The 14,947-nt window shown below is 40.0% G+C and overlaps 1 protein-coding gene across 2 annotated transcripts; it reads left to right on the forward strand.

Moving 5' to 3' along the window:
* The first annotated feature begins 62 nt into the window (after positions 1 to 62).
* Positions 63 to 14,320, forward strand: mapk14a (mitogen-activated protein kinase 14a). Of its 2 annotated transcripts, none has more exons than XM_038722726.1 (12): positions 63 to 472; positions 2,907 to 3,036; positions 3,201 to 3,259; positions 6,822 to 6,933; positions 9,005 to 9,034; positions 9,383 to 9,430; positions 9,531 to 9,645; positions 9,736 to 9,807; positions 10,506 to 10,585; positions 12,563 to 12,641; positions 12,789 to 12,962; positions 13,119 to 14,320. In XM_038722726.1, exons 1-12 carry the CDS (start codon positions 354 to 356, stop codon positions 13,181 to 13,183), a joined length of 1,083 nt encoding a protein of 360 aa, XP_038578654.1. In that variant the 5' UTR covers positions 63 to 353; the 3' UTR covers positions 13,184 to 14,320. The 2 variants fall into 2 exon arrangements, with proteins under 2 accessions (XP_038578654.1, XP_038578655.1); XM_038722727.1 differs by lacking the exon at positions 10,506 to 10,585 and adding an exon at positions 11,022 to 11,101.
* The last annotated feature ends 627 nt before the right edge of the window (positions 14,321 to 14,947 follow it).

The raw sequence follows: 14,947 nt of genomic DNA on the forward strand, positions 1-14,947 counted from the left end.
TTCCTTTCGTCTGCTCAGCAATGAAGTTTTCTTCTCGCGATATTTCACGCGATGTGTTGCAAGCGGTTGCAAGTAGGGTGAAATCTCGGGAGCTGTCTGAAAGAAAGCAGAGTGAGGAACAAACAGCTAGAAGGGTTTTTAAACGTGCATTTATGAGGCGGTGGCTCTGCAACACTCTGCAGGAAGGCAGACCTTCAACTTTTGATAACTTGAAGTTATCTAACAAAGACAAACGTTTAATTTAGCTTCTCTTTTGGTTACTTGAGGAAAGTTTAACTCCGCCTGCACGGCTCGGAGTAGCCCCATTTCCGAGCAGAAAGTCAAGTCGGTGGTCGGCAGTTGGTTCTGCAGGAATGTCGCAGAAAGAAAGACCCACGTTTTACCGACAGGAGGTCAACAAGACGATATGGGAAGTCCCGGAGCGATACCAAAACCTGTCTCCAGTTGGCTCTGGTGCCTACGGATCCGTGAGGTAACGCTAAATCACTTTTTAATGTTAGTTTGTGAGCTTGCGTGAAGCCTAGTCACCTAACTTAACCTCCATTCATTTAGACTAGGCCTGTGCTGCAGATGCTAAAGTTAGGTTAGCTCGCCCCGATTGTTGGCTAGCAAGGTGGAGCCACGATGTGCCTTTCAACAAGAAAACCTGTTGACTTGCTATCTGTCCCCATTGTCCACCTGTAAAACGTGTAATCAACCTGTCTAACTTCATATATATTCACACAAGCAACACTGCAGAGACGCGCTCACCTACAATGACGTTGAACTGTTTAATAAAGTCTGCGAGGCTTCTTCTGATCAGTGGGCATGTTGCAGAGACATCTGTATTTCTAATTACTCGCAAACTGCAGCTGCAGATCCTGTTTCCAGAGGCTACTTTAATGTCATTTGGTTTGGGGAAAAAGAGATTTAAATTACATTTTGGTGCAAAGTGCAACAGGTGATGTAATTCGAGTAAGCCAGGATAAGATTAACAGATATTGTTGGGTGTTGTGTTGTGAAAGGATCTCCAACATTTTTTGTTGCAATTTTTGACTCACTACCGTCATATATATGATAATGTGACAATATTTCTATTATTGGTGCCTTCATATACATTTATACATATAGTTTATATTTAATCTGAACTGATATTGTTTCAGAGTAAAATATATAAGTATAGTTGATGAGATGGCAAAAGATATTTTCACTCTTGTAGAATAGTTTAAATTAATTGCCAACAATTGTAATTGTCATTTAGCAAGGGGGGAAACATCAAATCGTTTTAGGCTGTTTTTCTGACATTTTATAAGACTAAATAATAATTAGATAAATAACTGACAGGCTGGGTGAATATGTTAGTTGCAGCCCTAGTCCAGACAGTCATGACATTCAGCCAATAAGACCAGGAAGGGACAGCTTTCCAGGTAACACAAATCCCAAATGATTAGTCTCATCATAACATCAATGTAATTTCAATATATCTTCCAGCTTTATTTAAAACATAACGACTCATCTTTTAGGTAGCTTTTAGGATCATGCCTCTTTTTAAGAAGATCTTGCTGGTAAGGTGGATTGCCTAAATGCTCCTTCATGGCAAACGCATAAGCTTTCACAGGTTAAACCCTTTGCATTGGTGCGCTGATTAAATAGGTTTTCCTGATACTATCTAGGACACAACATTGTAAGCGGTACACTTGATTTAGTGGGCAGATGTTTGTTTGCAAATGGAAATGGGCAGCTGTGCTGTTGCTGGGCAATAGGATAATCTGTTGCTGGTCAGATTACTGTCTGCTCACCAGTGCATTGACTGTGATTGTTTTGTTTTTTTCACTTATATTTTCAGTGTTTACATGGACTCCTAAGTTTTGCTGTGAAACTCTGACTAGTTTATTTGGCAACGCACAGCTTTAATTGGTTGCCCAGCTAAACTGCGATCCATGCTGTTAAGTGAAAAATTCACAGTAAATTGAAAACACTAATAAAAAATACATTTTGTCTCATACATTGACACATACTGTAAATGGACTCCATTTACACTTTCTCATTTTAAACTTATTTAGGCTTTTGAGGTTCAGCACCCAGTTTCTCTCTCTCCAGAAGGCACACTGTGTTGTTGTTTTTGGATTATCTAAATATTTTGTATTGTGACTCTGACAAAAAAACATTGGTATCGGTTGATATGGATTTAAACTATTGGATATTTCAGCTTCAACAACTTGTGTTATTGGCACATCTCTTGTCACACTGGTTTCTTGAGTCTTAGCCGTAGTCATAGGTGTGTGTCCACTGCCCATGAGTATGGTTAGGTGGGGTGAGTGGGAGGAAATTTTGGGTTTGGGACAGTCAGCCTTTAGTGTGCAGTATAGACTGCAGGCAGGCCTGCTCCCATTCTGCTGAGAGATGACATTTTGTGCTGATGTCGCCCTTTTACCAGGCTTCAGCAGCTCTTACTGCACCTAGTTTGGTTTTGAGAGCAAACTCAGCCCATTCTGAGCAGAATCAGCCTACAAATGAGAAGCTCGCTTTTCATTTCAAGTTAATTTCTTGTTCAGTATATTGTCATCACTTGTAGGTAGGGCTGAACGATACACAATAAAAAATCATGGAGTCTGTACTAAGAAAGCATGTTTCCTCATGTCTGGACAATATGATTTGTAGGCCGGGGCGTCTCTGTAGCAACACAAGCTTTTGTCACTGTTGTGACATATTTTACCTTTTGTCAAAAAACTGCACTTGGCAATGTTGCGATTTAGATAATATTTTGATTAACTGTTCAGACCTTAGGCTTTATTCTTTAAATCAGTTCCTGCTGATTAAACTCTTGTATGTAAGTAGGTTTTACGTGACAAGTGTGTTATTGCTGATGAGATTTAAACTTGGATGTTTGCCTGCTATTTTTTTTTCTTTTCTTTTTTTTGTTGCAGTTCTGCATATGATATGAAGACTGGTTTGAAGATAGCTGTGAAGAAGCTCTCTCGGCCGTTTCAGTCCATCATCCATGCCAAGAGAACATACAGAGAGCTGCGCTTGCTGAAGCACATGACGCATGAAAATGTGAGTGGACTTGTTTCTCTTCCCTTTGTTCTGTGTGGTGGTGAACATGCGTAAACAAAGTTTTTTGCAATGCTTAAAAAAGTTGTAGTTTATTTAAGGTTTGAGTTGCTGACCATAGCATTCTCTGTGTTGTTAACTTGACAGTGGTTTTCATATTTTTGCAGGTGATTGGCCTCCTAGATGTCTTCACTCCTGCTACTTCTCTGAAGGAATTCACAGATGTGTAAGTAGAATGTGTTTGTTTAAAATAATTACCTTCATCCCAGGTTTCCTCTGCCCTTTGGCTCAGGGTCACCTCAGCAAAATTTGTGCATAATTAAAAAAAAAAAAAAAAAGAAGTGTTAAACAAACTGCAGCCTGTAGTTTCTCAGCAGCAGACAATCCTAACTGTAGCTGGGAAACACCTGGACACAGGCCAGCTGACCAAACACACTGGAACATTTCTTAGGCTGTCTGTTAGTTGTTCACTCTCTTGCTGCTACAAGAGTTCTTTCACCACCAGCTTTCCTCCCTTTGCTTCCTGCTTTCTGGCTCTGTGGAACAAATCTGCTTTGCTGTCAAACAGGTAGTGATTGTTTGTTGATGTTGAAAGTTGTTAGAAATGGGAAGTGGACAGCTAGACAGTGACTCAGTCCTCAGACGTGCGTGCTGCTTTCCACGTCGTGTGTGGAATGTCAGGCTCTTTCTTTTCCCTACACGCAATGAGTGACTTGATCTCTGTGAATGATCTTGAGCGACACCCGACATAAGAATGTCTCTCAACTAGGGCTGTATTGGTATTTATGGTATTTGTATTGATAGTAGGTTATTTAGGTAATTTTCCACCATTTTAGTGTTTATTCACTACTTGAATAAGCTCCCCTTCTCATCTTCCCACACTTACACACACAAATACACTTACACCTCTGGGGCTGTATTACAGAAACTTCCTAACCAGCAGATCCCTTTCCTAACTCCTTGGTAATTTCTAATAATGGTTAGGAACTGATTTAGGAAAAAGGCCATTACAGATTAACAGTTCATAAGTAAATATTCCTTTCCTAAAGATAGAAAAAGGGTATTTCAGAAGCATCCTAACTTCATAAAATCTTAAATAAACTCTCCTAACTTTAGGATAACTGTTAAGCTGTCCTAACTTTATTTGTCCACCAGGTAGTGTTTGCTAACTCGTTTAATCCACATGGCTGCTCTTTTATTGCTTTTACAAAATCAATAAAATGTCAACAGGCAGAACTTTGATTCTACCGATGTGTTTAATGTCTCATTATATAACATAATGTAAAGGCTTGAATCAACAAAAGGATTCTAATGCAAGTCTTTGATAGGAGATTGTTAAATTCAAGAAATACATGAAAAACATGATGACGTTAGCCCGCAGCCTTTATTATTATTTATTTTACCTTCATGAATAACTTTCCCGAGAAGCATCAACTGGCTGCCAGATAGCCTACGCGGTGATGAATGTGTCCACTATTTTAGCCCACTCTATATTTAATCTCCCAAAATAAGCGTCCTGTGAATTTGGATTTCTCGACGGAGGTTACCAACACCTCTAAGTCATCTGTCTTGAAGTCCAACGATATGTTGTTTTTGCTCCATTTTCAGTGAATGTTTCATTAAAAAATTTGCAAAACACAGCAATTAAAAGCCGTTTAGCTCGGCGAGGGGAGAAAAGTGGCATCAGTTGTTGGGCAACAGACATTTAAGTTGATAACCGATGTTGGATTGAGTATTTAGGATTTCCTAACCTGAGATATAAGATGGAATGAAGTAAGATATTTATCTTACCATCTTAACTTAAGACTTAAGTTATGTGTTAAACACTGTATTTAAAGTTAGCAGAAGCTGTAGGTCTAGATTTTGTAAATATTACACCTTAAACCTATTTTATTGTCTTCCAACTGCCTGTGTCACGTGACTATTTTGGCCGAGTCATGATTGAGGAATCATGCCTGCGAGTTATACTACTTTAACTAACCCAATATTGAAAATAATAATAATGCCCCGCCATATTTGTACATACAGGCAACTGTACATATTCTGCATATACTGGTCATACAACCCTTTTTATATACATATCTGTGTGGAGGAAACCTACTACAGACTCGTATATGGCATCTGCTGTGTGAAATGGCACCCCTGCTCTTTTCCCTAAAGGCCTAAAGGCTTATTTAATTTTTCCTGACTCCCAGTAATACATACCATCTCTTGTGTATTAAAGCTTGTTGTGGCTCCAGAGTGAACTGCTTGAAATCTGATAAATTGTCTCAAGCGATGTAACTGGAGCCAGTGTCAGATGAAGAAGGAAGACTACAAGTTTGAAAGGGGAAAACATCTGGAGGTGTGGAGTTAAGAAGTGGTTACCAAACCTCTGTAGCCCCCTGCTCATCTCTGCTTGGGGCAAGTGGCCCAAGGCTTTATTATTACTAGCAAAACACACTCGAACCTACTACTGAACTCTGCAGTCGAATTACAGTGTGGGTAATGTAGGCGGCATGTTTTGACAAGGGACAAGGAAGTAGAATCCATGGAATATAAAAGGCTTTCTCTGGTTCTAATGCTATTTTAAAAAACTGTCCGTTATGTTATAGAAGTGCAATGCTAAATGGGTCAAGTACCATTTTAATGTGCAGAATTGTTTTTCAATTTATCCCTAATGGGAACAGTACTCAACATGGAAACATATTGGAAATTCTTCCTCACACTTTGAGCAGCGGTGGCTGTGTTTGCTGTTGAAATGGAGATCCATCCTCCGAAGATGCCCCACACTCCTCCCAGATTAGCAAAATGTCATGGAGGACTGAAGGCGGTACAAGGTCACACAAGTAGACTGTGTGGCTCCTGAGAGTAAGGGAAAAATGCAAAGAAAAAAAGAGGGAGAGAGAATTGGTGAGTGGTGTGGAAACTGAAACTCGTGCTGGGAAGTTTTTCATACTACATAGAAGAATAAGTGCTGAGTGAGATTGTCAGAAGGAAATATGGCTCTTTATCTGCTGGAACACTGGAAATATTCTGAATGCATTATGATATCCAAGGAAAATCTCAGCTATGCAGGTGCTTTTAAGTGTGGTTCCCCTCAGCTCTAAAAATAGTCACAGCGTTGTGGTAAGGCTCCTCACTGCTCCAGTCATGCTCCTGTTTCTATAGGAGAGCAGAAAACAGAGGTCACTATTTATATCTCTTCTTTTTTTTTTCCAAGGCCGGTGAACATTTGGAGAGTGTCTGTTTCCTTGTGTGCTGCTGCTAACAAGTTCAAGCGTAACCAGGTGCTATTTTAAGGCCTTGGGCACTGTGTGCTGTGTGAGAATAGAAGAGTATTCATGAAATGGGTATTTGTTGAGCAGCAGACTGACGAAGCTACACATGGCTCTGTGTATTTTGGCTGTAAAACTGCCACTGTGTCCTGCCTGTAGTCTTCTTCCACAAGTTCTGTTGGGGCATTTTAAACAGCTTTGGGATTAGATCTTGAATTATCCACTGTTGCAGTCCCATTAATCCCATTAATCTGGGTTTGTTTTTAAATTACACTCTATTTTGATACTCTAGTTTGAGGGCTTGGCCTTTCAGTCCCTCTGGAGGTGAAGTGAGAGTGAGAAGAAGTAGCAGCTAAACCAGTTTAAGCTCATAGCCATATGGGAAATTTGTTTCAGACTGCAAACAACTCTGGAAAAGTGCAAATATATTCATTCTCATCCATCTGGCTTTTTATGAAGTGAGAAAACATTGGAATACCTTCTCATATTTGTGCCTATTTAAACTGTGATGATTTTTCTTTTGATTGGCAGATATCTTGTGACTCACTTAATGGGGGCAGATCTCAACAACATAGTGAAATGTCAGAAACTCACAGATGACCATGTCCAGTTCCTCATATACCAGATCCTCAGAGGGTTGAAGGTGAGGTTATTGAAGAGATAGTTTGACGTTTTGGGAAATATGCTTATACAGTGGGTACGGAAAGTATTCAGACCCCTTTAAATTTTTCACTCTTTGTTTCATTGCAGCCATTTTCCAAAAATCAAAAAAGTTCATTTTATTTCTCAGTAATGTACACTCAGCAGCCCATCTTGACAGAAAAAAACAGAAATGTAGAAATTTTTGCAAATTTATTAAAAAAGAAAAACTGAAATATCACATGGTCATAAGTATTCAGACCCTTTGCTCAGTATTTAGTAGAAGCACCCTTTTGATCTAATACAGCCATGAGTCGTTTTGGGAAAGATGCAACAAGTTTTTCACATCTGGATTTGGGTATCCTCTGCCATTCCTCCTTGCAGATCCTCTCCAGTTCTGTCAGGTTGGATGGTAAACGTTGGTGGACAGCCATTTTCTCTCTCTAGAGATGCTCAATTGGGTTTAAGTCAGGGCTCTGGCTGGGCCATTCAAGAACAGCCACAGAGTTGTGGTGAAGCCACTCCTTCGTTATTTTAGCAGTGTGCTTAGGGTCATTGTCTTGTTGGAAGGTAAACCTTCGGCCCAGTCTGAGGTCCAGAACACTCTGGAAAAGGTTTTCGTCCAGGATATCCCTGTACTTGGCTGCATTCATCTTTCCCTCGATTGCAACCAGTCGTCCTGTCCCTGCAGCTGAAAAACCCCCCACAGCATGATGCTGCCACCACCATGCTTCACTGTTGAGACTGTATTGGACAGGTGATGAGCAGTGCCTGGTTTTCTCCACACATACCGCTTAGAATTAAGGCCAAAAAGTTCTATCTTGGTCTCATCAGACCAGAGGATCTTATTTATCACCATCTTGGAGTCCTTCAGGTGTTTTTTAGCAAACTCCATGCGGGCTTTCATGTGTCTTGCACTGAGGAGAGGCTTCCGTCGGGCCACTCTGCCAAAAGCCCCGACTGGTGGATTGCTGCAGTGATGGTTGACTTACTACAACTTTCTCCCATCTCCCGACTGCATCTCTGGAGCTCAGCCACAGTGACCTTTGGGTTCTTCTTTACCTCTCTCACCAAGGCTCTTCTCCCCCGATAGCTCAGTTTGGCCGGACGGCCAGCTCTAGGAAGGGTTCTGGTCGTCCCAAACGTCTTCCATTTGAGGATTATGGAGGCCACTGTGCTCTTAGGAACCTTAAGTGCAGCAGAATTTTTTTGTAACCTTGGCCAGATCTGTGCCTTGCCACAATTCTGTCTCTGAGCTCTTCAGGCAGTTCCTTTGACCTCATGATTCTCATTTGCTCTGACATGCACTGTGAGCTGTAAGGTCTTATATAGACAGGTGTGTGGCTTTCCTAATCAAGTCCAATCAGTATAATCAAACACAGCTGGACTCAATGAAGGTGTAGAACCATCTCAAGGATGATCAGAAGAAATAGACAGCACCTGAGTTAAATATGAGTGTCACGGCAAAGGGTCTGAATACTTATGACCATGTGATATTTCAGTTTTTCTTTTTTAATAAATTTGCAAAGATTTCTACATTTCTGTTTTTTTCTGTCAAGATGGGGTGCTGAGTGTACATTACTGAGAAATAAAATGAACTTTTTTTGATTTTTGGAAAATGGCTGCAATGAAACAAAGAGTGAAAAATTTAAAGGGGTCTGAATACTTTCTGTACCCACTGTATGTTGTCCTTCCTAGAGTTCGATGAGAAGATTGACACCAATCTCGTATCTGCAGGAAGTCACTGCGCCCAGCCAAGAAATAGTCTGGCACAAACCACAATCTGTAGTTTTTGCACTTTGGTTTTTTTGTGCAGATTAAACAAACAGGATATACCATGCTAAGCTAACCGTCTCATGTCCATGACAGACAGCTATGAGAGTGGTATCAACTGTCTCATCTAACCCTTGGCAAGAAAGCGCATTGTGCAAGTGCATTTCCCTAAATGTTAAATGAATTAGTGGTTTCAACATTGTAAAGCAGTGCCTCTGACATCTTATGTAGTGGTAAATCAATACACATTTAAACTGATAATGTAATTTCATGCACATGTTCTCCTCCATCTCTCTCTCCAGTATATCCACTCAGCAGACATCATTCATAGAGTAAGTGCATGTTAACCTTTTTTTTTTTTGTCGGACAAATGTCACTTTGCCTTTGACCTCAATTTGGTTTTAAAAAAAACAAATGTGTCAGGGTTTGACATCTTTCACTTGGCAGAGTTTGGCCTGTGCCTTGTGCAAACACTGAAAGGGAAAGGAAGTCGTAAACAGCACCTTTACTTGTACATGGTGTTAATGGTGCAATGCTTTTATTTTAATGTTAACAAATAGGGGCCAGATTATCTTTGACAAATGAAAAGTTGCTAAATTTCTCATAACATAATTACAGATGTACAGTATATCCAAAATGATCGCCTAAATTTAAATTTACATTCTCTTTGCTCCCTTAAGGATTTGAAACCCAGTAATCTGGCAGTGAATGAAGACTGTGAGCTGAAGGTAAGTGACCTGCAGCTCTTATTTAAACATTAAATCCACCATTGTCAATATTTTGTAAACAACTCTGCTTCTCTTTTTTTTGCACTTCAATTGCTCCCAGATTTTGGACTTTGGTTTGGCGCGGCACACAGATGACGAGATGACCGGCTACGTGGCCACCCGCTGGTACCGGGCCCCAGAGATCATGCTGAACTGGATGCATTACAACATGACGGGTAGATGACTTTCTGCATGTGTACGTCATGATAGAAGAGTTGTTTGACAAGAGTCTCTTAATGTTTGTGCCCTGCTTTTCTGTGTTACAGTGGATATTTGGTCAGTGGGTTGTATAATGGCAGAACTCCTCACTGGAAAAACTCTGTTTCCTGGTACCGACCGTATCCTTTTTTCTTTTGAGCTGTGCAGAGCTCACATAACTAGTGAGACTCTGAGACACCATAACAAATCAAACAGGTTGGCAGTGTTGTGGAAGTTCTAGTTTATTTGTTTTGCTAGCGCAGTAGCAGAAACTAATGTGCAAGGCTTCTTTTCTGTCCTCTCATGAAAACCAGCTTTTTTGCTTTTCTCTGACAACATGACGCTGCCTGAGGCATTTTTATATTTAAATGTAACACAGATAGTACCTGTTTCCACGCTTCCTAGTTCCTTCTAATGTTTCCACTAGCATGCTTCAACTCTTCTATACCGTCAGTATGCATTGTTGGCTCTGGTACAGTTTCTGCCTGTGCCACTGCCAGCCTTTGTACGGGCCTATCAGTCTGTGCTCAAGATCTTTCCCTTGCCCTGCCAGTGTTTTCAGACTTAACGGCTGAGCTTGTAAGGGCTGTCCGCTGCCTCCACTTTAACCATGTTGTGAACTGTCCACAGGTTACATTTCTTCTCTCCTCTGCGCAGACTTACTGTACCTGTCAGCCTTTTTTCTTTTTGTCGCATCTCATGTGTGAAAAACAAAATAAATATACAGGTGGGTTTTTTTTAAGTGACGTATGTTTCACAAGGAGGATGAAGATTAACAGTTCAGATTACAAGTTCTCCCTTGTCCAGCATCTGGTCTTCCTTTACCGTGTGCCGGTAGACATTGATCAGTTGAAGCTAATCATGATGCTCGTCGGAACACCAGGGCCTGAGCTCTTGATGAAAATATCTTCAGAGTCTGTGAGTTCACAAAGTTATGCAAGGTTTTTCTCTAACCAGTTTTCTGCTTAAAACTTGCCTCCTCCACAATAACTTGTTGTCTGCAACCTATCTGACAGCATGTCTTCCATCCTTCAGCTTTGTGGGTTTGAGTCGTACCCTCTGCCTCATTAACTGGGTGAATTAAGTTACAATTGCCATGCTGTGATTGTGACACAGGGGACTGAGCTCTTGCTTTCACTGATTGGCTTTAATTATTGTTGTCTCTTCCCTGCCAATCTGCCAGTCCTTTCCTCTTAACTTTTTTTTGGTCACATTTTCCTTCAAAGCTTGAAGTTTGCTTTTCAACATAACATTGTAGCGCATCTGGAGTTCAGCCGCACCGTGTTAAATTGAGAAGCAGCTTTTTAACCAACTCTGCTCTGTCGCTATACTCCCCTTGACACAAGCTTCATAGATATAAACCAGCTTCAGCAGATAATGCGTCTGACAGGAACACCCCCAGCATCTCTAATAAGCAGGATGCCCAGCCACGAGGTGAGCAGGATCCACTGTTGCTTTTTACTAGACCACACAGCAGACCGGGGCGAGAGGACAGTCAGACCTGCTGTAATTCGCCTTTTCTTTGCTTTAAAGCAGTGCAGCTCTTGGCTTAGTATCCTGTGTTTATCTTGAGCCATACTACAAAATGGACAGATTTTTTTATATATATATATTAGTGTATGTAAAAATTATAAAAGCATTAATGTTTGATGCCAAGATTAAACAGTGTAAGTCTTTATTAAACTTAAATGGTCTTAAGTGATAAGGCAATGGAGATGTTAATGGCCACACAAATGAGCGCTGGGATGTAACGATGGCACCATCACTCAGTTGACTTTGGTCAAGTGGGATGTTAGAAGCACCATGGCCTCTAAGGACACTATCAGGGATTTAAGATTTTAGTTTTCCAGTTTAATTGTAGTAATTGTGTGGTGTCTAACACGCTTGCTGCATGTGATTTGTAGCAGTGATTGCAAGAGGTGCCACTGAACTCATGTTTTTTTTTTCTGTGCTTGTCATTTCACTTGGGTAGTATTAAAATGTCTCTGCAGAGTTAAACATGCACACTGTGTGCAATAGCTAGGCTTACTGTTGGTGATACAGTAGTTACTAACAAGATTTTCTGTGTGGAAGATGCTCCATTCTTTGATTTTTGGTGCACATTTCTTGAAACCCCATCTTGCTTCTTTCACCATGTTTTTGTGTAATTAATGTTATTTTTCATTAATTTCAATAATTTCCAGCCTGCAGTCTAAACTTTTCTGTTTACACCGAGAATCCTTTTGTTATTGCCACTGAGTCTTCACACGAAGACAAGGACAGCACAGTCTTTTCCATTTCGCGGGAACTTGGTTCTCATTATTTTCAGTTTTTAATTGTCAAGGGAAAAAACTTTGTATTCATGTATGTTTTGTTTAAAATGGATAAAATACTATTAAAATAAAATTTAAAAATCGTGAAAAAAATGTGATATTTGCAGTGTAAACCCTAACTGTTCAAAATGGACGGTCTTGCTGTTGTAAGGCAACAAGTCAAGGCTGTCAGTCTAATGCTTGCTGCGAGCTAAACGTAGGGGGTGTGTGTGTGTCTTTGACTGCCTACGTCTCACTTCAGGCAGTCAGAAATCCTGTGGTGACAGACAATCAGATCTAAAAACTTAGCAGAAAGTGTTTAACTAATCTCTTTATAAAACGTGGAAAACAGTGACCCTGAAGTATACAACAGAGCCCTTAACCTTATATACTCTCTGTAGTATTTATATACATTCAGGATTGTGCTATACAGTGTAGTCACATCTGTGAATAGACGTGTAATAACTGAGCAGTTATCATTTGATGCAGGTGGCTGCGTTAAACGGTATCAGCAGCATGAAAACGTGAGCGTTGTGAAACAGGCGGTGCTGAATGTGAGCGACATGTTGGTACTAGTGTGAGCTCACATTATGTGCTTTTCCAGGCCAGGAACTACATCAGCTCTTTGCCACACATGCCCAAGAGGAGCTTTGCTGATGTGTTCATTGGTGCCAACCCTCAAGGTAATACCACAAAAATGGCTTTCCTCAACATTGACTGTATTGTGTTATGATGCAGGGCATGCTACAAGTCAAGACACTAGGGTTTTTTAATGGATCATAGACCATAGTTTTAGATGTAGCTCATTCGCGTGTTGACATGTTTTTAAGCTGTGGACCTTTTGGAGAAAATGCTGGTTCTGGACACAGACAAGCGGATAACAGCAGCCGAGGCTCTGGCTCACCCCTACTTCGCTCAGTACCACGACCCAGATGACGAGCCTGAGGCGGAGCCCTACGATCAGAGCTTTGAGAGCCGCGAGTTGGAGATTGAAGAGTGGAAACGTACGTCATTTTCCTAGACAGAAATTATTGGAAAAACTAATCCGTAGAAATCTGATCATGTGCTTGTTTTCTGTAAAGGTAAAAGTTGTTACTGTATGCCGCACTGACACGATAGAAAACCTGATATGCGCTTGAACATTTTCTCGTTTCTTGCAGGATTAACCTACGAGGAGGTGTCCAGTTTTCAGGCACCGATCTTCGATGAGGATGACATGGAGTGATGAGACATGCTACCCACTTCGACCCCAGCTTCAGACAATTTGTAACAACCTCCAACATGTGCATTAGTGTTAAAGAGATGCCTGCCAACATTTGTCAGTCTTTATTAACCGAGAAAACATTGTCCATGATTAGCTCTTGTAAGGAGATCATTACCAGCACAGGGAAGAGCTTGACCAATAATCATTATTCTTATTTATGAACCACTAATGTTGATGATCTGTTGCTGGGAAATTTCACTTCTTGCCAATCTCTGAAATAATGTATATTCTTCAGATCTTTTTTTAAAAACAATTTAGACTTTCATCACTGTGACATTGAGATGCTGAAACACCTGGACCTATAGCTGTGCTATTTTGTGTTTTAAAATGTTCTATAGAGTAACTTATGAATAAGCTTTTGCGTCTATCAATGGAAAAAGGATTATGCTAGTCTACCACTTACCCTGCCGAGTTGTCACATTTAGAACTGGGTCGCGTGTATTCGGCTATTGCCATGATTGTTCCTATATTTAAAAAAAGAGATAATTTGAAGGGATTTTATATCTGTGACAGAAGTAGATTTTTATGTTTTTAGGTATTTGACAATTTGAGAATGTGCCTGTTCTGTGTAGTCGGCGACCTTTTTGTGCTCTCCAAATGCATTTTACACATTTTAGTGTTTATTTTGATAGTTTTAGATGCTCTGTGAGACTCATACATATGTCGGCTACACAGAAAAAGCTGAGCCTCTGCTGTTTAAGGACAGCGCTATTCAACAAGGCACCTAAAATAGGAAAAAAAAAATTCATGGGTACACGCTCTGCTCAAAAATATGTAAATATCTGTGCCATATTCTTTAAATCTCTGACTTATTGTGGTTATGTTATGAAGCAATCACTTTTAGTAAGTAAATCAGTATTTTGTGTGCGTTTGTGAGAGTGAGTTCTTGGTTTACAAGAATTTTAAGTGTCATGCTAAAATCCTCTAATAGAAATACTGCTTAAATGTGCAAAAGAGGCATTTCGGATGTATTTATACTTTGTGGAGGTGGTATTTATAAACAACAATCGAAAAATCCCTTAAACTATTTTCAGTCCAGCAAAGTAACTACTATCTTCAGTCCTTTGTTTAACAAAATAAAGACTTATTTTCAAGAGACCTGTGTTTTTTTTCTATTTCCTCTACAGCATGTTTTATTTCCAATTTTCCAATTTTTATCAGTTGTGCCACTCCTCAGTGATTTCACTTGAGAAATAATGAATGAATTGATGTCTGATTTTGCCTAGTAGACAACGATTTTTATTTTTCATTTTGAAAGTTCATGATTCATTACCCCATTTACTTAATGCAAATTTTAGACTTTCTCTCAAGCACCAACAATGAGGACATACAGCCACTGTATTTGCCCAGTTTAAGCATTCTTGAGCAAAACACTGATGAACAGAAAATCTCGAACCACAGATCGGCTGTTCAATCACAAACTTGGTCTCAGAATAAGTGTCTTTGCTTTTTAAAGAAGTCTTGAGTGCACTGTGATTGATCTGCGTGCAGGAGGACAGATGGTCGCTGCATTTTTGTCTATGGTTAAGCAGTACTTTTCAAATGGAAAATGAATGTTGTCTTTATCTAGTTATTTTACTTAATTGCCGTATTGTCATTTGCCAATGTCAAATGCCCATTCATCCACAATTTTGTAACACAAGGTGCTGACAAAATAATGCTAAAATTATAGCCTGCCCTGTTATATGGCCCAGAGCCCTTAAATCAGGCGATAGTAACTTAAAA

The sequence above is a fragment of the Micropterus salmoides genome, unplaced genomic scaffold, assembly GCF_014851395.1.
Source record: "Micropterus salmoides isolate LMB-PRFRI ecotype aquatic unplaced genomic scaffold, ASM1485139v1 Ms_hic_scaffold_16, whole genome shotgun sequence".
NCBI lineage: Eukaryota > Metazoa > Chordata > Actinopteri > Centrarchiformes > Centrarchidae > Micropterus > Micropterus salmoides.